The sequence below is a fragment of the Orcinus orca genome, chromosome 5 (genome assembly GCF_937001465.1).
Source record: "Orcinus orca chromosome 5, mOrcOrc1.1, whole genome shotgun sequence".
In the NCBI taxonomy this organism is placed as follows: domain Eukaryota; kingdom Metazoa; phylum Chordata; class Mammalia; order Artiodactyla; family Delphinidae; genus Orcinus; species Orcinus orca.
Window position 1 is genome coordinate 26,853,995 of NC_064563.1, and position 25,716 is coordinate 26,879,710.

Below are 25,716 nucleotides of genomic sequence, written 5' to 3' on the forward strand. Positions count from 1 at the left end.
TGTTCAGTGAAGGCTTGGGAGTGTAAGGAGTTAAGTAAATAAGTAAATAGGGAGAAAGAAAGGAAGGAAAGGAGAGGGAGGAGGGATGAAACCAAGCAAAACATTATTTTTTAAAAAAAGCACTTTCCTTAAAGTTGAGGACAATAGACTAGACCAGAATGTGGAAATTACAGAAAGATTATAAAATACCAAACAAACAAACAAAAAACAAAGCCTAATACAGAAAATCCAAGGGGAAGTTGCACGTCTACTATATGCTTACTCAATGTCCTAGGTTACTGGAGGTAGATGGGGGGAAAGAATTAAACCCTCTGACCAATAACATTTACTATTCTAAGAAACCACAAATTGCCCATACACTATGGTCCAGTTTCTATGCAGATACATATGTAGATAAATATTTTCAATAAGTGGGATAATAATTTACCTACTGTTTTATAAACTACTTTTGTCACTTGACCATATGTATTATGTACATTATCCCATGCCAAATATGAATCTATATTATAATTTGTAATTGCTTTGTAGTATTCCCTTGTGTGGATGTACCATTATCAATTTTCTTTATTATTAGGCATTGTTTTCATTTTTTATCTTTTCTTTTTTTTAACTTTTTATTTTATATTGGAGTATAGTTGATTAACAATGTTGTGTTAGTTTCAGGTGTACAGCAAAGTGATTCAGTTACATATATATTGACACGTATCCTTTTTCAAATTCTTTTCCCATTTGTTACATAATATAATTTTTTATCTTTTCCGAACAATACTGCCATGAATAATCTTGTACTTATGTCTTTGTGCACATTTCTGATTATTTCTCAGGATAAATTTCCAATAGTAGAAGTCCTGGGTCACAGATGTGCACATACACACACACACACACACACACACACACACACAAAAGATGTGCACACCTCAAATTTTGATATATATTTTCATATTAGTTACACCAGTTTATATTCCCATCCCAGACTATTGGGTATATGTCTATGCCACCTCTCTCCCTTTTAGCCCTGTGATTTTCCTCTAATATAAAATGGGGAATCGAAATATCTCTCTTTTAAGATTGTTACCATAATTAAGTGAGAGAATGAATGTAAGTGTTTAGCCCAATGTGTGGCACCTAATAAGCTAATAAATGCCAGCTATTGCTTTTAATAACATGAAATATGCATTTCTCCAAATTCTTACCAATATTGGGTAACATCCATCTTTCTAATCTTTGCTAACATGATGGGGAAAATGATGTATCATTTTAATTAGAAATTTGGGAATGTTGAACATTTTTTTCATATCATTTAGACTTTTGTGTTTCTTCTTTTGAATTGCTTTGCATTTTCCATACTTACTTTTAACATATGCTCTTTTTCTTACTTGATATTTGAGGGTTGTTCTGTACATTAGGAATGTTGACTTGGCCCTAATTTGCAAGTATTTTCCTGCATTTTGTCATTTTCAGTTGGGCTTGTTTATGGCACTGTTTTTTCCCTACAAGATTTTAAAAATACATTTTTAGGTAGCCAACTCCATCATTTGTTTGATTTATGATTTCTAACTTTCCCACATGAAAATTGCCAAAATATTTGTATATAATTGTTTTACTTACATATCTCACATTAAAATTTCTAATCCTTCTGGAATTTATTTTGTTATAAGGTGAAATACAGTTTTGTTTCCAAATAGTTACCTAGGTGCCCCATCCCTTTCTTTCACTGATTTGAAATGTCTCTTATATACTAAATTTCTGTGTACATTTGGACTACTTCTAAACTATTTGGTTCAATTAAACTGTCTATTTTATAATTAAAAATATCATATAGGGCAGGTTTTCCTTCATTACGCTCCCTTTAATATGCTCTCTTACATGTTTATTCTCCTAAGGAAACTTTGTAATCATTTTGTAAAGTACCCCCACCCCCTCAAAAAAAAAATCACATTGAGATTTTGATTGAGGTTTTTAGATTTCTTGAAACAAACAGTAAATCTTGAATGTACATTTAAAACCTCATGATCACAGTTGTCATTTCATTCGAGTCTAATACTCACTAAGGGCATTTAAATTTTTTTTACTTAGTCCAATCCTATGTAAATAGGTGTTTTATAAATGTATTTTTATGGTGTTCATTGATTCAAGGACCAAAACTTTTTACTCCTAAAACTCAAAGGCATGTTATTTTCTCAATAACAGGAAAATGTATTGTTACCTATGCATATGGTAAAATTTGAATAATTGTTTAGAGATAGTTTTCATTAAGTTTATACAGAAATGCCCATTATGTTTTTATGTTTGAAAATTCAAAATACTTTTCTTCAATTAGTATGTAAGGCAGACTACTCTCAGATCCCTTAATTACACTAGATACTAAGTTGTGCCCATTTTAGTTCCTTGTTAGTTTATATTTGTTTCAGTAGTGTTCCCATTACTTGTTCACAGACATTTAAATAGAGGAAACGTCAATCAGAGTCAGAACCATGAAGGCCTTTCTATAAAAGTAGATGCCTGTTAGCCAAAGTCTAGAAACTATTTAATCCACCTATAAAAAACAAATCAGTTTTCAAAGTTTCCTAAATTTCTTGACATAATCTAAGCTTTTTAAGTTAATATAACCAAATTAAGGATTCTGTTTCAGTGAAACCAGATATACAATAAGGCTTTAAATCACTTGTAAAACCTTTTAATGACCATGTACAAATAGCCTTTTGATATAAATGGGCATTATGTTACTCATTTATAGAGGAAATTGAGGCTTTGAGGAGTTAATGTCAAATTGTAGGAAGAAAGGAAACTAATATTTTGAGTACCAAATCAACCAAGAGCTTTATTTGGTGTTTTCTCAGGTTATCTTATTTTAAATAAGTAGATAATTTCCTGACAGTAAATGTGATCAAGCTTTTGGTGCATAATGTAACCACATAATATGTCTCTGTCTTACTTATTCCTCCTGTTTACTTTCTTTATTCAACTGTGATTGTTTACTCAGTTTTTATATAATAAGAATAAGCCCCTGTATCCTGGTTTTGATCAGATGTCTAGGTATCTGTGTTGATTATAATAATGATCTTGATCATTTTTCTTTGTTTTTTAGATTCCTGAATTTGATAACTTATACCTGGATATGAATGGTATTATACATCAATGTTCCCATCCTAATGATGATGATGTTCACTTCAGAATTTCAGATGATAAAATCTTTACTGATATTTTTCACTACTTGGAGGTGTTGTTTCGCATTATTAAACCTAGGAAAGTGTTCTTCATGGCCGTTGACGGTGTGGCTCCTCGAGCAAAGATGAACCAGCAGCGTGGGAGGCGTTTTAGGTAAAACATTTATGGTTTATTTTCGAATACTATTTAGATTAATAAAATATATTACTTCAAAGGTAATTGACTTAACACAGTGCATCTCCCATTCACGTTTCTTTTCTGCTTAAATTTCCCCCCAGAAGTGGGAGTATCTCAGACTTACAATGTCATGTTTTATCAATCAAGTAAATGAATTAGGAATTCAAATGAGGTGTCATTTCTCAACGTATATGTTGTATAAAGTTACTCTGTTGTTCTCTGTCACAGATTTTTCAGACTTCCTAAAACTTGGTAATTTGGAAATGGTAGTAGTAGAGAAAGTTCCTAGAGTATTTCGTCCTGAGCTGTGGAACTGCAGAGTGAACTGAGAGATTGTTCTAATGAGACTATCACTGACATTTAATTTGACCCTGGGCTAGATGCTGACCCTGCTTGAACATGGGTCCCCACTGGGTAGAAAGGCAAGTTAGATTAGAAGGGGATGGATAGAGTATGAGAAGAGAACTGAGTTAGGACACTCGAGATATTATCAGCCCAGTGTATGACTTGGGTAGTAGAAGCAAAAGGTTGAAAAGGAGTTGTATACAGAGAGGATTTTAAAGTCAAAATCCTGGACCTGTGGAATATTTCTGAATAACAGTGAAAACATGCAGTGTCCTTGTTATGAGTAACAGGAGTAAAGTTAAGAGGGTTGTTGGAACTGAAGGAAAGAAACCCTGAGTCTAGTGAGTTTGATAGGTCATTAGCCTAATAGATCCTTTCCTTTCATCACAATGGCAGGTAAAGAAGTAGAAAGGGCACCTATGAATCAGATGTGGAAATCATCAAGGAAGGTGGGAGAGTACCTTGGAGAAGGCTAGCAGTGAGAATGGGTAGAGGATGGTAAACTCTACTAATTTAAATATCAAAAGAGAAAAGATACTGAAGATATTGGAACTGTGAAATCCTTGAAGACAAGGGCCATCTCTTACTAAAATTTAGATTCTCAAGTACCACCCAAGACTTACTTAATCTGAACCTCTAAAAACTAGGCCCTGGAAACTATGTTTACCAGATTCCCCTGGTATTTGTTAAACTAGTTATGGGGTGCTGCTGGGCTAGATAATCTAGTGTTGAGAAAGGGTTAATATAAGCCCACTGTATCAATCAGTTGCAGGTAATAGAAATTTAACTATTCTGAGCAGAAAGAAATATAATACAGAGAATTGGGTGCTTATAAAAATCATTGTAAAAGCCAAAAGGTTGTGCATTTAGGTTAGCCTTTAAGAATGACTTCCAGAACAGCACCATAGAACTCACCCACTGATGGCATCACTACTGCAACATTCAGGAAGGTGAGGAGTTCAGAGGCCCTGACCAGAACAGGTAGTTCTAGGAATTTATTCCTTTAGCTCTGATCCAGAGATTAAGAAGCTAAGTCATATCCAGAAGCCTAGCTGCAGGGAAGCCTGAGAGTTTAATTTTTTTATAGCTTTCTTCCAACCTCTCCAGTATCAGAAGACAGACTAGGAGAGAGGAATGGGCGTCGAGGGCCAGCTGACCCTAACCACCACAAGCATTCGCTCAGTACTGTGGCGGCATCGAGTGTGCCATGTTTCCTCCAAATCCCCCAGTCAGCTTTTCCTCATTCTCCATGACGACTGTTTTCTTCGCTCATAATCTTTAATCCTCATCACTTCGCATCTCTGCCATCTTTTAAATCTGCTGCCATCTGTCTTTCATCCCCACCGTGCCACTGAAACTTCCTTACAAGATTATTAATAGACTCCTTAAAGGGGCTAAATCTAGAGAATAATTCTGTCTTTATATTACTTCATTTATCTCTGGTATTTAGCAGTGTTGACCATTATTTCTTTCTTGAACTTCCTTCCCATGACCTTCAGGTAACTATACTCTATGACCGGGGATGGAACCTGGGCCCCGGCAGTGGAAGTGCCAAGCTCTAACCACTGTACTCCAGGGAATTCTTTCTGACTGTACCTTCTTAATCTCCTTGTTATATTCTCTTCCTCTGCTTTGTCTCAAATATTGATGTTTCTTAAGGTTCCGTCCTGGGTCCTAAGATATCTTATCCGATGACTTTAAGTACTGAATCTGTACTGATGACTCCCAAACTTATCTTTCTGGTGGATATCTCTTTCCAGAGCTTGTATACATCCAAATGCCTGCTAAATACCTCCTCTGGATACCATAGATACATTTCAGGCTTAATATATTCAGAACTGAACTCATCTTTGCCTCAAACCTGCCTTCCTTCTATGTTTCTGTGAATAACATCATGTAAATAACTGCTCAACTCCAAAGTCCAAGAGTAATTGGACTTCTCTCTCTTCCTTATTCCTCATATCTACTTACTTCTTTTCATCTTTACTGCTACTGTCAGCCTAGGCCACCATAATCTTCTACCTAGATTACTTTAATAGTTTTGCCTTGCCCCTGTCCCAAACATTCTCTATATTGCAGCTACATTAGACATTATGGCTGTTTAATTTCTATCTCCCCACTAGAGTGTAAATTCCGAGAAGAGGAATCATTTCTTTTTTGTTGTATCCCAAGAACTTGTCACATAGTAACATTGAATAATCATTTCTTCAGTCAAAGAAGGAAGCGGAGAAAAGAGGAAAGAATGGCTTCCATTGGAGTGATTACAAATGAGTTGATATCTTCAGAGTCTTTGTTATATTGAAGAGGTTGGTAAGAGAGAGAGGTTAAATACGAAGAAGAGTTTGTTTATCGCAGAAATAGAATTCCACAGGGCACAGTAGATAGAGCTAATAACAAGGCTGTAGAAAATGTACATAAAGCAGGACTTCCTAACTTGTATGCCATGTGGCATATTTGTGTGCCACACATGGGTAACTGGAGAAGCCAGATTGAATTGGGATGCCAGTATTCAAACCTGTGTCTATCGGACTCTAAAAATCATGTTCTTCTTAGTAAATCCTGTTGCCTCAAAAATGAGATCATTTTGGCTACTGATGTCATTAATGTTATTAGGCTTTCGCTTTAGATGTTTTCATGAGGAAACCCAAAGATATACATTACAATTTTATAATTATTTTTATATAATATTCTTAGAGATCATTTTAATGATGTACTTATTTGATATTATTAAATGTAGTGTGTATAATGAATGTTTATGCTATACTTTTGAAATTATTTCTAGAACTAATATGCTGTATATTTGTGATTAGAAAAGAATTACTTTATAATAAGTATTTGTAACATTCTTTGTCAGTTTTATACTGTTATAATGTAATATAATAATATAATATATATACTTCTATAGTCCCTAGCTGAAAAACTCAGTTCTTTAAATGAAAAGAAACAATTCTGAGGCTCATCTTTATTGATTATAGACGTTTCAAAACTTATATGTTTTGAACTTAAAATTGATGAATTAGTATTTTAGTTACAAAAACTTCTAAATAACCGTTTACTCTATGTAGAGATCTCTATTTTTTCCAGAAAGTTGAGCACTTCTTTTCCCCCTTAACATTTAAGGTCAGCAAAGGAAGCAGAAGACAAAATTAAAAAGGCAATAGAAAAAGGAGAAACTCTTCCTACAGAGGCCAGATTTGATTCCAACTGCATTACACCAGGTAAATTCACTGAGAGAAAAATTCTGGCAGATTTAAAATGTAAATGTAAATTTATTTCTCTTTTCTAACCTCTATTTATTTTGTCCTTAGGATTCTATTTGCTGTATTTTCCCAGTTATGTCTCTTCATGAGATGGTTTGGTCACCTTGGTCATAAATACCCCTATGGAGACCCACTGTAGGGATTTACCAATGCTGATAAGGGCACCTATGGACAGGACTCTCCCAGATGCACAAAATTCCTGACCTAGAAGGAACTTACAAGATCAGTCCTACTCCTGCCATTTATTTGTATGAAAGCTGACTCAATGAGGTTGCGGTTCACCCAAGTTCATAGAGCTAGCTTGTATTCAGGAGAAGAAACCCACTTTCCTCATCTAGAGTGCTTACTCTTCTTCTCAGAGGCTGTTAAGATTTCTGTGACTTTAAGGAAGAATTAATCAGTATTACAAGTTTAATCTTATATGCAACAGCACAGTCTGCCCTTCCTAGAGTTTTGTCTAACATCATTATAATTCTTTACATTGAAAAAAAAATCTTATAATCGTACTATCTCATTAATTTTTACTATGGTAGTTTTCTCTTTCATTAAGTCCCCTAATGACACATTGCGCAATTTAATAACCAGTTTTATCGTTATACAGTTTAAGACTTATTGCCTTTGACTATTGACTATCTGGGCTTTTCCTGAAACATAATCATTGTAGACTCAGTTTCCATATTAATAGTAATTTTTCAGGTTAAAAATAGTAATGATAATAGTTGTTGTTATTGGCAATCTTCTTGAAGCTACATGCCTTAAAAAAAACCAAAAACTTTAGAATCCAGCAGAGAAATAGAAGATTGAAGTTTGTTGGAGTGTTGAAACCCTGCCCTTGTGTGAAAATATTTGAAGCATAGTCCTAAGGCAGCAGTAACCTTCTTTGAATTTCCCCATCTGACATTAACTTCATTTTGGGGTGCCTGGTAAAATTGGAAATAGTTGTGATATTTGGTTGGGAAAGATACAACATTACTCGCTTTTCAAGATAAGCAAGAGAGCTTTTGACCTCCTTGGGAGATCTTATACCTAGCTATTCCCTGGATACCCAGATCCAATTTCATGTTGTCACTGGGAACTCACTGTTTTTATATCTCTCTCAGATTAAATTTTTAAAAACCTTTTATTTTTAGGGACTGAATTCATGGCCAGGTTACACGAACATCTGAAGTATTTTGTAAATATGAAAATTTCTACAGACAAGTCGTGGCAAGGAGTTACCATCTATTTCTCAGGCCATGAGGTTATTATCTTATTTTATTTAAAGAGTTTTTTAAATTTAATCTTGAGAAATATAGCATATTACCACATTTTTTTTAAACATTATATTTAGACTCCTGGAGAAGGAGAACATAAAATCATGGAATTTATCAGATCCGAGAAGGCAAAGCCAGATCATGATCCAAACACCAGACACTGTCTTTATGGCTTAGATGCTGACTTGGTAGGTATAATGTTTATTCTAATCTTATGCCATTGTAGTTAAAATATCTAGGAAACTTGGTCTTAATAAAAGAAGATTTCTGGGCTTCTCTGGTGGCGCAGTGGTTAAGAATCCGCCTGCCAATGCAGGAGACACGGGTTCGAGCCCTGGTCCGGGAAGATCCCACATGCCGCGGAGCAACTAAGCCCGTGCGCCACAACTACTGAGCCTGTGCTCTAGAGCCCACGAGCCACAACTACTGAGCCTGAGCTCTAGAGCTTGTGTGTCACAGCTACTGAAGCCCGCACGCCTAGAGCCTGTGCTCCACAACGAGAAGTCACCACAATGAGAAGCCCGCACACCGCAACGAAGAGTAGCCCCCACTCGCGACAATTAGAGAAAGCCCACGCACAGCAATGAAGACCAAACGCAGCCAAAAAAAAAAAAATTAAAAATTAAAAAAAACATTTAAGAAGATTTCTGGCTATGGGAACAAATATCAGAGATATAATAATGATTGCTACTTCTGCTATTACCAAAGTTCTAAAACATTTGGAAAAGGAGTTCTTTTGCCATAGTTTATGATCAACAGGTCTCTATAGTTAGTGTTCACACCTGACTGACCCTAGTGCTATGAATACTCTGCTGAGGTCAGGATAGAGGGCCCTTTTTACCCTCATTCTTAATACAGGATTTTTAATACCACCTGATCTGATGACTCCATAACCCAAGTTTGCTAGACTCTTTTTGTTTTAACTTTCTATTACAGAAATTTGCAAATATAAACAGATGTAAAGGAGAGAGCATAATGAACCTCCTTGTGTCCTTCATCTGCCTTCAGTAACCTTCAGCTCCTTTCCCTAATCATCTGTCTCCTTCCTTCTCCTCCCCTGGATTCTTTTTTTTTTTTTTAAGACTTTTTTCTTTTTTTTTTAATAAATTTATGTATTTATTTATTTTTTGGCTGCGTTGGTCTTCGTTGCTGTGCGTGGGCTTTCTCTAGTTGCGGCGAGCGGGGGCTACTCTTCGTTGCAGTGTGTGGGCTTCTCATTGCGGTGGCTTCTCTTGTTGCAGAGCATGGGCTCTAGGCACGTGGGCTTCAGTAATTGTAGCACGTGGGCTCAGTAATTGTGGCTCGTGGGCTGTAGAACACAGGCTCAGTAGTTGTGGCGCACGGGCTTAGTTGCTCCAGGCCATGTGGGATCTTCCCGGACCAGGGCTCGAACCCGTGTCCCCTGCATTGGCAGGCAGATTCTTAACCACTGTGCCATGAGGGAAGCCCATCCCCTGTATTCTTGAAGTATATGACATGTATTATCTAATCTATAAATATTTCATGATGGAGAATATTAAAAATGATAACCCCAATGATATCCCACATAAAACAAAAATTAACAAATCACTGTTTAATATATAAATAACCATTTAGTATTCTCATTTCCCTGATTGCTTCATAAATGTTTTATTTTCTTTGAATCAGGATTAAATGAAAATAAACAATATACATTGCAATTGGTTGATACGGCTCACTAGACTATTTGACTTACTTTGGGGATTAGAATACTATGTGAGAATATTAACTGAAAATATCCTTTTCCAGTTTTTTCTGAGTTTCCACACACTAAAGGTATCTTGGCCTCCAGAAGAGTCCTGTATTCTTCTGTCATGGAAATGCTGTTGCCCTAATTCCTTGCCCATTCCTCCGTGGCAAGTGGAAAGGTGTAAAAACCAAGAGAACATTATTGGGGTTTTTTATGGGGGTACAGTGGGGTGGTTATAAAGGTTATGTGAGTCTAAAGTGAACTTTTTTTTCTTAGAAAAGTACACAGAATTTACCCAATTTATAACCTGTAGATGTATCATATTTTGATATTTATACATTTAATTTGCTAATGAATTATTTTCCTTAAATAAGCATGTTCTCTATATAGAAACGTTTTTTGATTGCTTTTGTGAACCCGATGCTATAAAAAATGAGAGAATAGAAACATTTCTTCATCATTTTTCAACAGATTATGCTTGGATTAACAAGTCATGAAGCACATTTCTCTCTTTTAAGAGAAGAGGTTCGGTTTGGTGGCAAAAAGACACAAAGGTAAATCATACTGCCTATATATCAGGAGGTGGAACAGAAATTAAATTAGGAATAGTAATCCCTTAACAGGTATATGACCTGTAAATATTTTCTCCCAGTCCCTGCGTTGCCTTTTCACTCTGTTGATAGCGTCATTTGATGTACAAAATTTTTAATTTTGATGAATTCCAATCTATTTTTTTCTTTTGTTGCCTGTACTTTATAGTGTAATATGCAAGAAATCATTGCTGAATGCTAAGTCATAAAGCCTTTTCCCATTTTATTCTAAGGGTTTTATAAGTATTAACTCTTAACATTTAGGTCTTTGATCTATGTCGAGTTAATTTTTATATGTGGTGTAAGGTAATGGTCTGTCTTCATTCTTTTGCATGTGGATGTCCAGTTTTCTGAACAACATTTGTTGAAAAACTGTCTTTTCCCCATTGAATGATCTTGGCTCCCTGGTCAAAAATCACGTGACCATATATGCAAGGGTTTATTTCTGGGATCTGTATTCTATTCCGTTGGTCTATATGTCAGTCTTTATGCCAGTACCACAAGTATTTTGATAACTGTAGCTTTGTAGTAAGTTTTGAAATCAGGAAGGGTGAGACCTCCAACTATATTCTTCTTTTTCACGATTATTTTGGCTGTTTGGGGTCTCCTGAGGTTAATAATTTTTAAGATAGGTTTTCTGGATTTTTTTGTAAAAAAGTTGGGATTTTGATCGGGACAGCATTGAATCTATAGATCCCTTTGGGTAGCATTCACATCTTGATATCAAGTCTTCCAGTCTATTAACATAAAATGTCATTCCATTCATTTATGTCTTCTTTAATTTCTTTCAGTTTTGTAGTTTTAGTGTACAAGTCTTTTGCCTCCTTTCTTCTTTTTTTTCCTTTAATTGAAAATAATGTTTTTAAATATAGTTACCTGCTGTGCATTACATCCTCAGAGCTTATTTATCTTATAACTGGAAATTTATACCTTTTCACCGCCTTCACCCATTTCACCCACCCCCATCCCCTACCTTTGTGAATCATCAGTCTGTTCTCTGTATCTTTGATTTCAGTTTTTTTGCCTCTGGCTTTTTCTTTTGCTTCCTTGGTCAAGTTTATTTCCGAGTGTTTTATTCTTTTGGATGGTATTGTAAGTGGAATTGTTTCTTAATTTCCTTTTTGGATTGTTTATTGCTGGTATGTAGAAACACAACTGATTTTTGTGTTGACCTTATACCCTGCACCTATGCTGAATTCATTTTTTAGCGGTAGTATTTTTTTTTTTTTGTAGATTCTATGGGATTTCTACATATAGAATTACACCATCTATAAATAGAGTTTTACTTCTTCTTTTGCAGTTTGGATACCTTTTATTTCTTTTCTTGCCTACTTGCCCTGGCTAGACTTCCAGCATAATGTTGAATAACTATAGTGAAAATGAGCATCCTTGTCTTGTTACTGATCTTAGGAACAAGAATTCCTTTCCTTGGGAGGAAAGCTTTCAGTCTTTCACCATTGATTATGATATAAGGAAATTCCCTTCTCTTCCCACTTTGCTGAATGTTTTTATCATGAAAGAGTGTTGAATTTTGACGTATGCTTTTTCTGTTAAATGATTATGCGGGGGTTTTTCTCCCTTTGTTTATTAATATGGTGTATTACATGGATTTATTTTCTTATGTTGGACTATCTTTGCATTCCTGAAGAAAATCCCATTTGTTCATGGTGTATAAATGCTTTTAATATGCTGTTAACAGCTTATATTCTTACTTGTAATTAATCCTGGAGTATAGGCCACAGCCAGGAATATAGACCCCTATACCAAGCCCGGAAAAGGTAAGAGGAGGAAGTGATGGTGCCTCAACATTGAAGCCTTGGACTGTACTGCAGTAGATATAAAAGTATACGTACTCACTTATCTGTATGCTTTCTGCTGGTGGCCAGCCTTAGATGGACCAGATCCCACTGGTTTATTACATCTATTATGTATTATTTAGACTTTCTCAATTCTGAGAGTCCTTCCACAGAAAGCATATTGTAAACCTATTATTATGAACTTTATCTCTGTTGTAATTGTAGTTATATTTTTATCTTAACATTACCCTGCAGCTTGCCTATAAATTACATGCCTTAATGACAAGAATTAACTATTTTCTAATGATGTTTTATTTTAAGCTACGTTTTTAAACTTGAACCTTAAAAATATAATAAGCTCTGTGTTGATCATCTGACTAATTACAGGGTATGCGCACCAGAAGAAACCACATTTCACCTTCTACACTTGTCTTTAATGAGAGAGTATATTGACTATGAGTTTTCAGCATTAAAAGTAAGTATTAATATAACCATGGGCCAAAGATGAATATGCAGAAATTTCCATAGGATTTGACTCTTCTCTTCATACTGCATAGGACAAGATCACATTTAAATATGATATTGAAAGGATAATAGATGATTGGATTTTGATGGGATTTCTTGTTGGCAATGATTTTATCCCTCATCTACCTCATTTACATATTAATCATGATGCACTGCCTCTTCTTTATGGAACATATATTACCATCCTGCCAGAACTTGGGGGTAAGAAAAGTTTAGTATTTGTTTGAAGCTACTTTAAGTTAGCACTCAACTAACCCTAAAAATGTCACTCAGTTTATTAGATTATGGCATGTACAACTAAAGTAGGAAAAGAATTTGGAGTTTCTTTTAGTCTAAGGTGCCAAGCTCTCTAAAGTTGTAGTTTTCAATGGTTCACAAGCAAAGAAGATGACGCCAGTTAAGCAGTCTCATTTATTGATACCTAACTAATCTCCACCTTAAATGGCTTAAGAAAGCCAGCAGAGGTTGCTCGTTTCACTTAGCTTGTTTCATATTTAAGCATAGAAATTTAGTTTTCTGAATGGATAATCATCAGAGTATTTAATATGAGGGAGAGATTTTCAAGTTAAAATGGGAAACTGACAGATAGTGGTGATGCTGAATAAAACAGACGACAGGGAATTCCCTGGCCGTCCAGTGGTTAGGATTCCGCATTTTTACTGCAGAAGGCGCGGGTTCAATCCCTGGTCAGGGAACTTAAGATCCGGCAAGTCACGCTGCACAGCAAATCAATCAGCTAATCAATCAGTCAATCAACAGAGTAGCAGGACATTAGTCTTTTCTTTCTTAAGTTAACATATCAAATGAATGACCTAGATAGATTCTAGAACATATTTAATTTAATTAACTGTCTCCCAGTGTTGTTTGGAAATTTGGGAAGATTATTACTATGTAAAGCTAGAATTTTTTATATTTTCCTTCAGTTCTTACATGCTGTGTATTATAGTAACATCAAGTTCATAGAAACTAGGGCCACTTACATAGTCCAACACTGTTTTTTCTTGATTAGTAGAATGTCAAAACTCAATGTTTTGTAAAAATTTTGTAGAATTGTTTAGAAAAAATAATGTCAGCTTTTAGTACAAGTTTAGATTTTGTTCCTTTTAGGTTATATTAATGAAAGTGGACATCTCAACTTACCTCGATTTGAGAAATACCTTGTGAAACTATCAGATGTAAGTAACTAGAAGTTTTTGTTTTCCTGTCCCAGGTAGCTATAAATGGTCAGTAACCAATTACATAATACCAGAAGAAAAAGTTTTTGTGATTCTACTCAAGTTGGTCATTCTGTATAAGTAATTTCACCTAAGTTATTTTTATTTCTATTTGCTTTTCATTTTTAGTTTTCAGAGTAATAGATGAAGTCCCCATGTAAAAAAGTAATATCCTCTGATTTCCTGTGCCCTAGAAGTAGTCACTGTTAAAAGTTTGGTCTGTATTCTTCTAAACATACTTAAGTTATTTTAAAATAAATGTAAATATTTCTGTACAGTTTGATCGAGAGCACTTCAGTGAAGTTTTTGTGGACCTAAAGTGGTTTGAAAGCAAAGTTGGTAACAAGTACCTCAATGAAGCAGCAGGTGTCGCAGCAGAAGAAGCCAAGAACTACAAGGAAAAGAAAAAATCAAAGGTGTCCATTTTTTTAGGTGTCCTTTCATTTTTTTAGCTGTAAAGGTAAAACTGATATTCCTTGTTTCTCATTTTCTTTCTTATGATTTTAGGGTTGCCTCATTTTAGTTTCATTTCTTCTTTTCCTCTATGGACATTTAAAAAATTGTTTTGGTTTCTTTTTCTCTATTAGATCCTATCATTTAAATCTGATCTTTAGAAATCAGTTTATTTTTACCATCGAAGAACATTGTGTTTTCTTTGTTCTTTCACTCTATTAATAAGTGTACAAAACATTTCTAAATATAAGAGCCCAGAAAATTAGTTAAAGTGTGGATATTTATAGCATTTAATGTTATGAGACATTAACTGGATCAGTGATTTTTCTCTAGAAGTAATTTATATATAAAATCGTGTGTAAAATACAGTGATAGGCTAGGCTAAGAGTAGTTAATAGCACAATATGTGGTAACTGTTAGGTCCTCAATAAGTGACTAGAGTCAGTTAGAATATGCTAGTACACTGTAAAACACCTCTAAGAAGCCCTAAAGAATGTCTTATGTGTGTTAGCTTGGAAAATAAACCTCTTCTGAAATTTTCCTCAGCTAACCCATAGTTATTGGATTCTGGTGAAACTGATGAGTTTCCTGCACTCTCTTTGCTGTACTGGTTTTATTCAGGCTCAAGCCCAATATCTCTTGCTCCAGGAAGGGCAACTGTCCTGATTTTCTTTAGTGCAGTCTTTCTAATTACTTAACTTTTCCTCAGTGGAGCTTAGCAGTAGTCAGTCTGCATTCTACTCTGTTTCTTATCTTAATAAAACAGGCTCTGCAACTTTTGGGGGACCCGTACCCACAAACTTAAATATCAATAATCCATGACTCCGCCCACCTCAGCTCAGTCCTTAAGCTTCACCAGTCATCCAGGGGTGTGTAGTTAACATTAGAGACACTGGTAGATTGAAAGGAGCTGGAGAAACAGCCCAGACGCAGGAAATTGGCAGAGGCCCTAGCTTGGATGAAGAAAAGGAAATTGGAAATAAGGGAGTAGGAAGAACTAATGAGAGGCACTGGCAGTTGATAGGCAGTTAGAAGTAGAGGAGAGAAAGGATGAAATCACAAGGAGGAAGAATAGATGGGCAGGATATGAAGGATGTGATGAAATGGAAGAACTTTAGAAAAGCAGATGAGTTACATGGAAGAAAATTTAGCCAAGTGGCTGGTAGAGTCATAGGAATGATGGGATCCAGAGATCCCCAAAAAATAGGTAATGTTTGTAGTTATTGGATTCAATCATAAACAAACAGATTGTGTTAACAATAGCCCAGAATTTGACATATAAAAATGTTAAATTTGAAAGAATTTGATATTGATTGTGTACTTTTCTCTGAGTAAATGAAATATTCTTGAAGTGTTTTGTTTTTGGAACACATATATAATTAAATATATTTATCTTTTATATTGGTGAACATTACTTGTTATTTATCATTGAGGGGTCTGAATGTTAAGTTCTACATAATAAAGATTTATAGCTTCAGGAAACAGTGATATAAAACCAAAAGCATTTACACAGCATTTGAGGAATATTTTTAAAACAGACTTTTGCAGTGTGTCACTTAAGGATCATTCAGTTATCTTTAGTATTTTTTAAATCTTCCTGTTAAATGTCTCACCTTAAAGTATATCCTGCCTTAATTTTATATTGATTTATAATTTGTATAGGGCCAGGAAAACTCAATATGTTGGGCTGCTTTAGACAAAAATGGAGAAGAAGTGGTAACTTCTAAGGGTGAGTACAAACTATGTATTTTAATATATGCAATTTTTTTGACAGAATAGTTGTTATATCTTTCCTTTATTAGTACTAATTCAATAATATTGGATGAAATAGATGTCTATGATAGTTTATAAGCATCTGCTTTGATATGTATTTATCAAAGCATTAGATGTAAAAACGGAATATTCGTAATTGTCAGCCACTGTCTTTCTGTCTTTTTTCCAGACAATTTAGAAGATGAGACTGAAGATGATGACTTGTTTGAAACCGAGTTTAGACAATATAAAAGAACATATTACATGACAAAGATGGGAGTTGACGTAGTTTCTGAGTACGTTTTTGCCAATGCTTTTACTTCAAAGTAGAAAAAAATTAGACTTTGCAGTGAAAACAACATAATTTTGATAGTTATGGTAATGGGTGGAAAGGATTTTTTGTTTTCATAAATTATTGTAAGCCTTTCAACTAGTACCGTTTTGGACAAGGTAACATTAATTGACATGTATTATGCAGTTGACCTTTGAACAACACAGGTTTGAACTGCACAGGTCCACTTATATACGGACTGTTTTTACTAAATACTTAATGCAGTACTACGTGATTCACAATTGGTTGAATCCACGACTGGTTGAATCCACAGATTCGGAATCGCAGATACAGAGAGCCAACTAGTTATAGGTGGATTTTCTACTACACAGAGGGTTGGCGCCGCTAACTCCTGCATTGTTCAAGGGTCCTATGATTAAAAATTGCCAAATAGAAAATGGTTAGTGTTTTGCTTCCCATCTTCTAAAGCTCACATCACATTTATCTCAAAGGGCACCTGGCTCAGCCCCAGGTTGATAACTAGTACAAAAGTTCCTTAACAACTTGACCTCTAGAATGGTGGTCCACACTTCTAAACTACAGCCCACAGTATGAATTACATATATTCGTATTTTATTTATTTTAATTAACAAACACTTATAAAGTGCTTACCAAGTGCCAGGCACTATTCTAAACATTTGAAAAATAGTAACTCATTTATATTTTAATAATATAAACATATAAATATATATATATAACATGAAAATGTTAACTTGTAATTCTCACAATAATTCTTTAAGATAAGTAGAATTATTATTACCTTAAAATAGAGGAAATTAAGGAATGAGAGATTTAAGTGATTTGCTCGAAGTGACATGCATAGGTAGTGAGTGGCAGAGCCAGGATTTAAACGCAAGCAGTCTGGCTCCAGAGCCCATGCTTAACCACCAGATGAGGCTGCTTTTCTATAAGTGAAATAAGAGTTTCATGAAATGCTATGTACCCTTATTACATTAGCAAGTAGGACTTCTGAGACTTGAGAAATAACATATTTAAAATAGTTATGCTTTTAATCCTTTTTCCCTTTGTTCTTATATTTCCTTGATTACAGTTAGATAGAACTGTAGTACATGCAGTTGACATTAAATGCTTAATTTGATAGGAAACTAGTCTTCTGTTTTATTTCTTTTTCCTTTTATATAGTAAAATATAGACTTATGAAAATGAGATACTATTTGTTTGCCTAGTAAATAAGCAAATCTTTTTAAGTTGTTATATTCAGTGTTGGTCCAGGAGTGGTAGTAGATTTCTTCCCTTAATTACTGGTGGAAATATAAATTGGTAAAATTATTTTGGAAACTACATATCCAGAAGCCTTTAAAATAGTCATCCCTTTGACCCAATAATTCTAATTGTTAAAATATCTTAAAAATATAAAGTTAAACACAGAAGATCTTTATACACAAGGAAGTTTATTACAAAGTTTTTTAAAAGTAAAAAATTAGAAACGATGTACATGTCCAGTAAGAATGTTCATCATAATTGTCTCCACCTCCTCCTCATTACAGTCACTATCTCTGCCATTTCCAGTGTTTCCAGAATATGCGGAACTGTTAAACTGGTACTTATGGGAAGTTCATAACAATTCAGAAAGATACTTTCAGTATATCATTAAGTACAAATTTTAAAAGCAGGATACAAAAATCATAATGCACAGTATCCTCTCATTAATACTTAAAACAAAAAAAACCTGGGCATAGAAAAGAGATTGAAAAAAATACCGAAAGGTAATAGTGATTGCTATAAGGTGATAAAAATGCTTTTTGTCATTATCTGTATTTTCAGTAATGAGGAAATATTTCTTTTATAATAAAAAAGTAATGCATTTCATTTTAAAAAGCATAGCTCCCAGGACTTCCCTGGTGGCACAGTGGTTAAGAATCTGCCTGCCAATGCAGGAGACACGGGTTCGAGCCCTGGTCCGGGAATATCCCACATGCCGTGGAGCAACTAAGCCCAGGCGCCACAACTACTGAGCCTGTGCTCTAGAGCCCGTGAGCCACAACTATTGAGCCCACGTGCCACAACTACTGAAGTCCACGTGCCTAGAGCCCATGCTCCACAACGAGAGAAACCACCACCATGAGAAGCCTGCGCACCGCAAAGAAGAGTAGCCCCCGCTCGCCGTGACTAGAGAAAGCCCGTGCGCAGCAACAAAGACCCAACACAGCCAAAAATCGATAAATAAAATAAATAAATTTATTTTTTTTAAAAAAAGCGTAGTTCCCAGAAATAATGTAGATCTAGAATATCTAAGTGTATCTCTACCTGAATTTTGGTAACAGACACTAACAAGGTTTATAGCCACTTTGGGGTTTAACCTAGAGTGCTCTTATTTGCTGTGTGTGTGTGTGTGTGTGTGTGTGTGTCTGTGTGTGTGTGTGTGTGTGTGTGTGTGTCTGTGTGTGTCTGTGTGTATGCGCATGTGTGTGTGTGTGTGTGCGTGTGTATTGTGTGTGTGATTATTTTACCTTAAATGATGGTTTTTGAGAAAAAGGGATTAGAGGGAATATTGTTCAGTGGATATCGCACTTTTCAAAGTGTGTTCTAGCTCTATAACCAGATTTTAAGATCTTCTGATTTCCTCCTGTGATTCTCTCAGGCATCCTCCCAAATAAAGATTCCCATCCCTATCTCTCATCACACCCTGAATATTTAAGGCATTGGTAGTGCCACATTATAGAAAGTTTCATTAACTAAATCCTCAAACTTTAAACCAAAGGCACAGTACATTCACTGAATAAATATGCACAGCATGTTTAAGTATTCTGATGGTTGGTTTAGGAAAACTATAAGGCAAACCTTTAATCCGGCATGATGGAATTTTTAAAAAATAATATTTTGGAGTTTTTCTGATTGCAGTTTTTGGTTTATTCATTGATTAAATAAAACGTGAGGCAGAATGTGATATCAGGAGATATGCTCTAAACACAATGGCCTGTCTTCAAAAAATAATGTTATAATGAAAATATTCTTTTCTATTTTCAGTGACTTTCTGGCTGATCAAGCTGCATGTTATGTTCAGGCAATACAATGGATTTTGCATTATTACTATCATGGAGTTCAGTCCTGGAGCTGGTGAGGGAATAAAAACAAAAAGTTTTGTCTTTTATAATGGTTCATTCTACTGTAAGCTCATTTGAGAATCTCTTTTCTTTTTATTTCTATTTATGATAGTATTTTTTAAAAGATACATACAGCCAAGTTTAAATGAAATACAGGTAATCTTTTTTTATATGAAAATACTTTAAAAAGACCCTTTTATAACAAAGATACTTCCAGCTATAGCAGATGGCCCATAATAAAAGCTCTCTGTTAATCTAAGGATTTAAAATTTTCTGTTATAATGAATGAAGTGTGACAAAGTCTTGATAATTAATGGGTCTGAGCAGTGGTTAAGTGAGATTGTTTATTATATTCTTCTCTACATTTTTATGTGTTTGAAAAAATTTTTCTATCAGGAGTAATTATTGAAGAATGGGTTATATGAATGTTAGACTGGGAAGGGTAAAGAAGAAAGGAGAAAGGAATTACTTGCTTTTCTTGGAAATAATAATAATTTGTCTCCTTTCCTATTCCAGCAAGTTCCATCTACATTTCCAAACCATCCACTTGTTATAGAAAAAATAACAAGCCAAAGTATGCTGCAGGGAAAAGCAGAGACTTTTAAGTGATGAGATAGCTTGTTTTGTTTTGTTTTCAGAACACCTGCTAGGCTCTGTTTTAAAGCACCAACAGCAAAACAGACCAGTGCAAAATAACGTGGCATTAATTTCATATGATTTCACTTACTAATAGCCTTTACAAATCTTTGCAATAACTAACATGATTCTCAGGGCGTCTCTGAAGAGTATTCTATGACAAAAATCCTTGATTTGCCATTTTTTAAGAGGGTGAGTATAAGTTATCCCTATTATATTCCAGGCGTTAAGGCCAGGCACTTGAAAAGCATGTTCTCATATAATCCTCACAACTATTTAAAGTAAGCATTGTTCTCTGCCTTTTACAGATGAGGATTAGAGAGGTTAAGTAATCTTTCCAAGATGACATATACCCAAGAATCAAGTCCAAGGCTATCTGATTCCCAAAGTCTATACGTTTTGCCTTGTTTCACATGCCATTCTGCCTCCTAAACTTTCCCACCCTTTTGAAGTATGACATAATTGTGGAATATAAAAATATTTCTTGGGCTTCCCTGGTGGCGCAGTGGTTGAGAGTCTTCCTGCCGATGCAGGGGACACAGGTTCGTGCCCTGGTCCGGGAAGATCCCACATGCCCTGGAGCACCTAGGCCCATGAGCCATGGCCACTGAGCCTGCGCGTCCAGAGCCTGTCTTCCGCAACAGGAGAGGCACAACAGTGAGAGGCCCGCGTACCGCAAAAAAAAAAAAAAAATTTCTTCATTGTTTTGTTGGTATCTTTAGTCAAACATTAAGAACATTGAAAGTTTTTTAAAAATTGTATGTTTCAAGTTTTGTAAAAATATTTTTTCTGTAGTTAAATATGGGAAGGTATTAAAAACAAAAATAGTTGGTGTGTATGATTGATAAGTGGTTTAATCCTTACCACAAACACAATATATATATACTAATGCAAAGATAAAAGTTCTTAGAACTGACCAGTAACAGCCATATGAGCTCAGACTCACTGTTCCCTCTGTCCTTACAAGAGAAGCTCAGGCCCACATGAGCTAACTGAACGTCTTCTGACTACCTCATTACTTCATTCTAAGAATCTATTGTTTGGAAGACTCACAGTCAACATTTTCGAAACTGAACAGCCATTATCTTATTTATATATATAAATAATAAATTATATATTATATATATTTATATATTATTAATATATATATCCTTGCATGCATCCAACTTTTGAGTGTGAAACTGCACTTAAAAAATTAAGGAAATAGAATATTTGTTGCCATCAAATGACCTAAATCTCCAACATTGCTGATTTTTTATATTCAAGTAGCAGAATTATGAATGATTTTTTGTCTTTAGAATTATTGCCATGTGTTGTTAAAATAGAATATGGAGAAGTATATACTTACTATTGACCTGTTTCATAAAATTGCCAATTGTTTAAAACTCAGTTTTGTTTTATAGGTTTTATCCGTACCATTATGCACCTTTCCTATCTGATATCCGCAACATCAGTACACTCAAAATCCATTTTGAACTAGGAAAACCTTTTAAGCCGTTTGAACAGCTTCTTGCTGTACTTCCAGCAGCTAGCAAAAATTTACTTCCTACATGCTACCAGGTGAGTTTTAGAATTAAATGTGTTTACGGTCTTTTTAATATTTAGGAGCGCCTCCTGCAAACTTAGAAACATCATACCCAAATTTCTTTAATAGCTAAATATATTTATATTCAATTTCAAATATAGGATTCCTTAAACAAGTCCCTTGAAAAGTAGTTGCTTGATTTAAAGTTAGCTTTGTTTTATATTTTATTTTTATTTATTTGGTTGTGCCGGGTCTTAGTTGCAGCCTGTGGCCTCCTTAGTTTCAGCACGTGGGCTCCTTAGTTGCGGCAGGTGGGCTCCTTAGTTGTGGCTCACCGGCCCCTTAGTTGTGGCATGCGAACTCTTAGTTGCAGCATACATGTGGGATCTAGTTCCCTGACCAGGGATCAAACCTGGGCCCCCTGCATTGGGAGCGTGGAGTCTTAACCACTGCGCCACCAGGGAAGTCCCCGAGTTAGCTTTGTTTTAAAAAGGCAAACAAATTTCATAAGCCATTCAGAGCATAGCTTCTTTATTTTCAGTACCTTTAAGCACATCTTCAATTTGTCTCTGCACTGATGAAAGTAGACTGAGATAGGCAAAATCCGAAGCCATCTACTTTGTCCAAACGTTTACAGATTTCATTTCAGTTCTCTTTTACCCTCTACCTATTAGAATATGGATGATTCTAATAAGTTATTTATATCAACAAAAGTATTACCTTCGTTTATATTTGGATTTTAAGCATTTCATTTATCAAATTGTGGAATAAAAGGCTTTTCTCTGGTTAACATATTTCACGTAACAGGAAAAAGATATTTCAGGGGTGATTGAGTCACCAAAATTACGCCAAGCCTGCTAAGCTGATTCTGAGAGTAAACTTCATTTAGTTCTTCTAGAGCATCAATCTCTTCTTCTAGTTCCGTGGTCTGGTACAAGGAACTGGAGTAGACACATATAAACACAAACACACACACCTGCCTTCACTGCTTGAACAGTATCAGGCTTCCTTCTGTATCTTTCTGAAACTTAACCTGTCCTTCATCCTGGCCCCTGGCCTTTCTTTCTTAAGTTTCTTTGATGGTTTTTTTCCTACCTTCACATACATTAAGGATTGATACTCAACCACTCTGGACCAGTAACCATGCAGGTTTTTATAGCCACATCTGTTTTGATTGTTCTGTGCTCATGACTTGCTGATTATTAAATACTTTGAATATGACCTTGAGAAATATGCTATTTCTTTAAATTTTTTATATCATAATCTTCTATATTCTATTCCTAGAAGACATCTTTAACTTTCTTTATCTACTTCTGTTATAAAATCTCTGATAAACACGTCATATTGAACTTCTTATCTTTGCTATTGGTAGTAAAAAGATTTTGGATTTTAGGATTTTTTTTCTTTTTAAATTATCTTAGTTCTTATATAACTTAATAAAATCAGTTGATTAGGACATGAAAATAAATTGCCTAAGGTTAAAAATGGAGTGTGTGAAATGAACTGAAGTCTGAATGGGAAAACAATTTAGATAGGCCTTGTAAAGTGAAAAGACAATAGAAGATAGAAATGATAAAATTCAGAGTAAAGATAGTTTTGCTACATAACATAACATAACTTAGTGGAACAGGAAAGTGGTGAATGGTGGTGAAATTAGAAGCCTCATACTTGAAAATCAAAATATAACAAGTATATCACAACATATCTAAGATGTGAAAATTTACTTTTGCTTTGCTTAGAAATTTTAAACTGTTACAATTGAGGAAATATTATAAATATATTAACAAAAAGCTACATTGATATTAGTTGTTACATTTCTATTACGCTATTTTATATTTTCACAGCATTTGATGACAGATGAAGACTCGCCAATTATAGAATATTATCCACCTGATTTTAAAACTGACCTAAATGGGAAGCAACAGGAATGGGAAGCTGTGGTTCTAATACCTTTTATTGATGAGGTCAGTGCATGAAATAGTTATATATACATGTATATTTTAATCAGATATTATTTCACATAAATTAATAAGCAGTGGATTTTAATCACCATTTTTGTTTTTTTAATGAGTTTTAACTACTCTCATCTTCATTATGTGCATCAAAACTTGTAGGTATGCTAATTATAAGAAAGCTGGCATTGCTTTACTAATAGTAGACAAAGTAGGCTTCAGAACAAGGAGCATTACCAGAAATGAAAGGCTTGAATAACACTGTAAACCTACTCAACTTCATTAATATATGTAGAACACTGTGCCCAACAACTAAAGAATACACATTTTTAAGTGAAAGAACATTCACCAAGATTATTTGGTGAGACATAAAACATGTCTGGGGCTTCCCTGGTGGCACAGTGGTTGGGAGTCCGCCTGCCGATGCAGGGTTCACGGGTTCGTGCCCCGGTCCGGGAAGATCCCACATGCCTCAGAGCGGCTGGGCCCGTGAGCCATGGCCGCTGAGCCTGCGCGTCGAGCCTGTGCTCCGCAACGGGAGAGGCCACAACAGTGAGAGGCCGGCGTACTGCAAAAAAAAAAAAAAAATGTCTGAATAAATTTAAAAGGGTTGAAATCATAAAGAGAATGTTCTCTGACCACATGGAATTAAATTTAAAATCAGTAACAACTCTCTGGGAAACTTACAGATATTTTGAAATTAAATAACACACTTGTAAATAATCCATAGATTAAAGAAATTAAAAGGGATATTTGAAAATACTTTATCTGAATGATAATGAGAACACGTATCGTAATCTATGATAAAGCTAAAGCAAGGCTTAAAGGGAGACTTAAGGTTCTAGATGCTTATCCTGAGCAATAAGACATTTTAAAATAAATTAAGCTTCCTACCATAAGAAGCTAGAAAAACAAGAGCAATTTAAATCCAAACTAAGCAGAATGAAGGAAATAAAAATAGCAGAAATCTATGGAAAATGAGCAAACAATAGAGAAAAATCAATGAAACCAAAAGTTGGTCCTCTGAAAAGATTAATAAAATTGATAAATCCTAGCTAGACAGATCAAGAAAGGCTGAGAAAAGCCAGAGCACGAGGGGAGAACACATAAATTGCCAATATTTGGAATGAAAGAAGAGGTGTCCTATAAATTCTACAGCTATTAAAAGAATCCGTAAGGGATATTGTGAACAATTTTATGACAACGAATTCAGCAACCTAAGTGAAATGAACACAGTTCTTTAAAGACACAGTTTAGCAAAACTGACCAAAAAACATGTAAAAATCTGAGTAGTCCTATATCTTTTAAAGACATTTAGTTTCATGATTTAAAATCTTCTCACAAAGAAAATTCTAGGTTCAGATGACTTGTGAATTCTAGCAAGCATTCAAGGAAGAAATAATACTAATTTTACACAAACTTTGAGAACATAGAATAGGAATAATCACTTCCCAATATATTAGACCAGCATGATGCAGATACCCATAGTAAATGATGTTACAAGAAAAGAAAATTACTGCTAATATCCTTCCTAAAAGTAAATGCAAAAACGTTTAACAAAATAAAGCCAGATGGGATCCAATAATATGTTAGAAGGATAATACTCATAACCAAATGTCATTTATTTTAGAAACAGTGTTGATTTGCGATGTGATTTACCACACTATCAGTATTCAACATCCAGTTTTAATAAAAATGCTCAACATACAGTACTAGAAATAAGATGACACTTCCTCAACCAGATAAAGTGCATCTTAAAAAAACTTGCTAACAATATACTTAATAGTAAAATTTTGAATGTTTTCTCTGTAAAATCAAGAGTAAGACAAGGATGTTTATTCTAACCAATTCTATTACTGTACTGGAAGTCCAGTGTATTAAGTCAAGGAAAAGAAATAAAGGCATGCAAATTAGAAAGGAAGAAGAAAAATTGTTTTTATATGCACATAGCACTATTACATATATA

General features: G+C 34.7%; 1 protein-coding gene across 3 annotated transcripts in view; it reads left to right on the forward strand.

The window, feature by feature from the left end:
- XRN1 (5'-3' exoribonuclease 1) overlaps window positions 1–25,716 on the forward strand; it is a 100,686-nt gene that overhangs the window by 4,679 nt on the left and 70,291 nt on the right. For all 3 annotated transcript variants that reach the window (XM_049709825.1, XM_012536139.3, XM_033402779.2), the window contains exons 2-15: window positions 3,089–3,321; window positions 6,811–6,908; window positions 8,081–8,190; window positions 8,281–8,391; window positions 10,383–10,465; window positions 12,685–12,772; window positions 12,855–13,023; window positions 13,930–13,997; window positions 14,315–14,452; window positions 16,152–16,218; window positions 16,432–16,537; window positions 19,561–19,650; window positions 21,677–21,833; window positions 23,643–23,762. In XM_049709825.1, coding sequence (XP_049565782.1) covers window positions 3,089–3,321; window positions 6,811–6,908; window positions 8,081–8,190; window positions 8,281–8,391; window positions 10,383–10,465; window positions 12,685–12,772; window positions 12,855–13,023; window positions 13,930–13,997; window positions 14,315–14,452; window positions 16,152–16,218; window positions 16,432–16,537; window positions 19,561–19,650; window positions 21,677–21,833; window positions 23,643–23,762 — 1,638 coding nt within the window. The remainder of the gene's footprint in view (window positions 1–3,088; window positions 3,322–6,810; window positions 6,909–8,080; window positions 8,191–8,280; window positions 8,392–10,382; window positions 10,466–12,684; window positions 12,773–12,854; window positions 13,024–13,929; window positions 13,998–14,314; window positions 14,453–16,151; window positions 16,219–16,431; window positions 16,538–19,560; window positions 19,651–21,676; window positions 21,834–23,642; window positions 23,763–25,716) is intronic.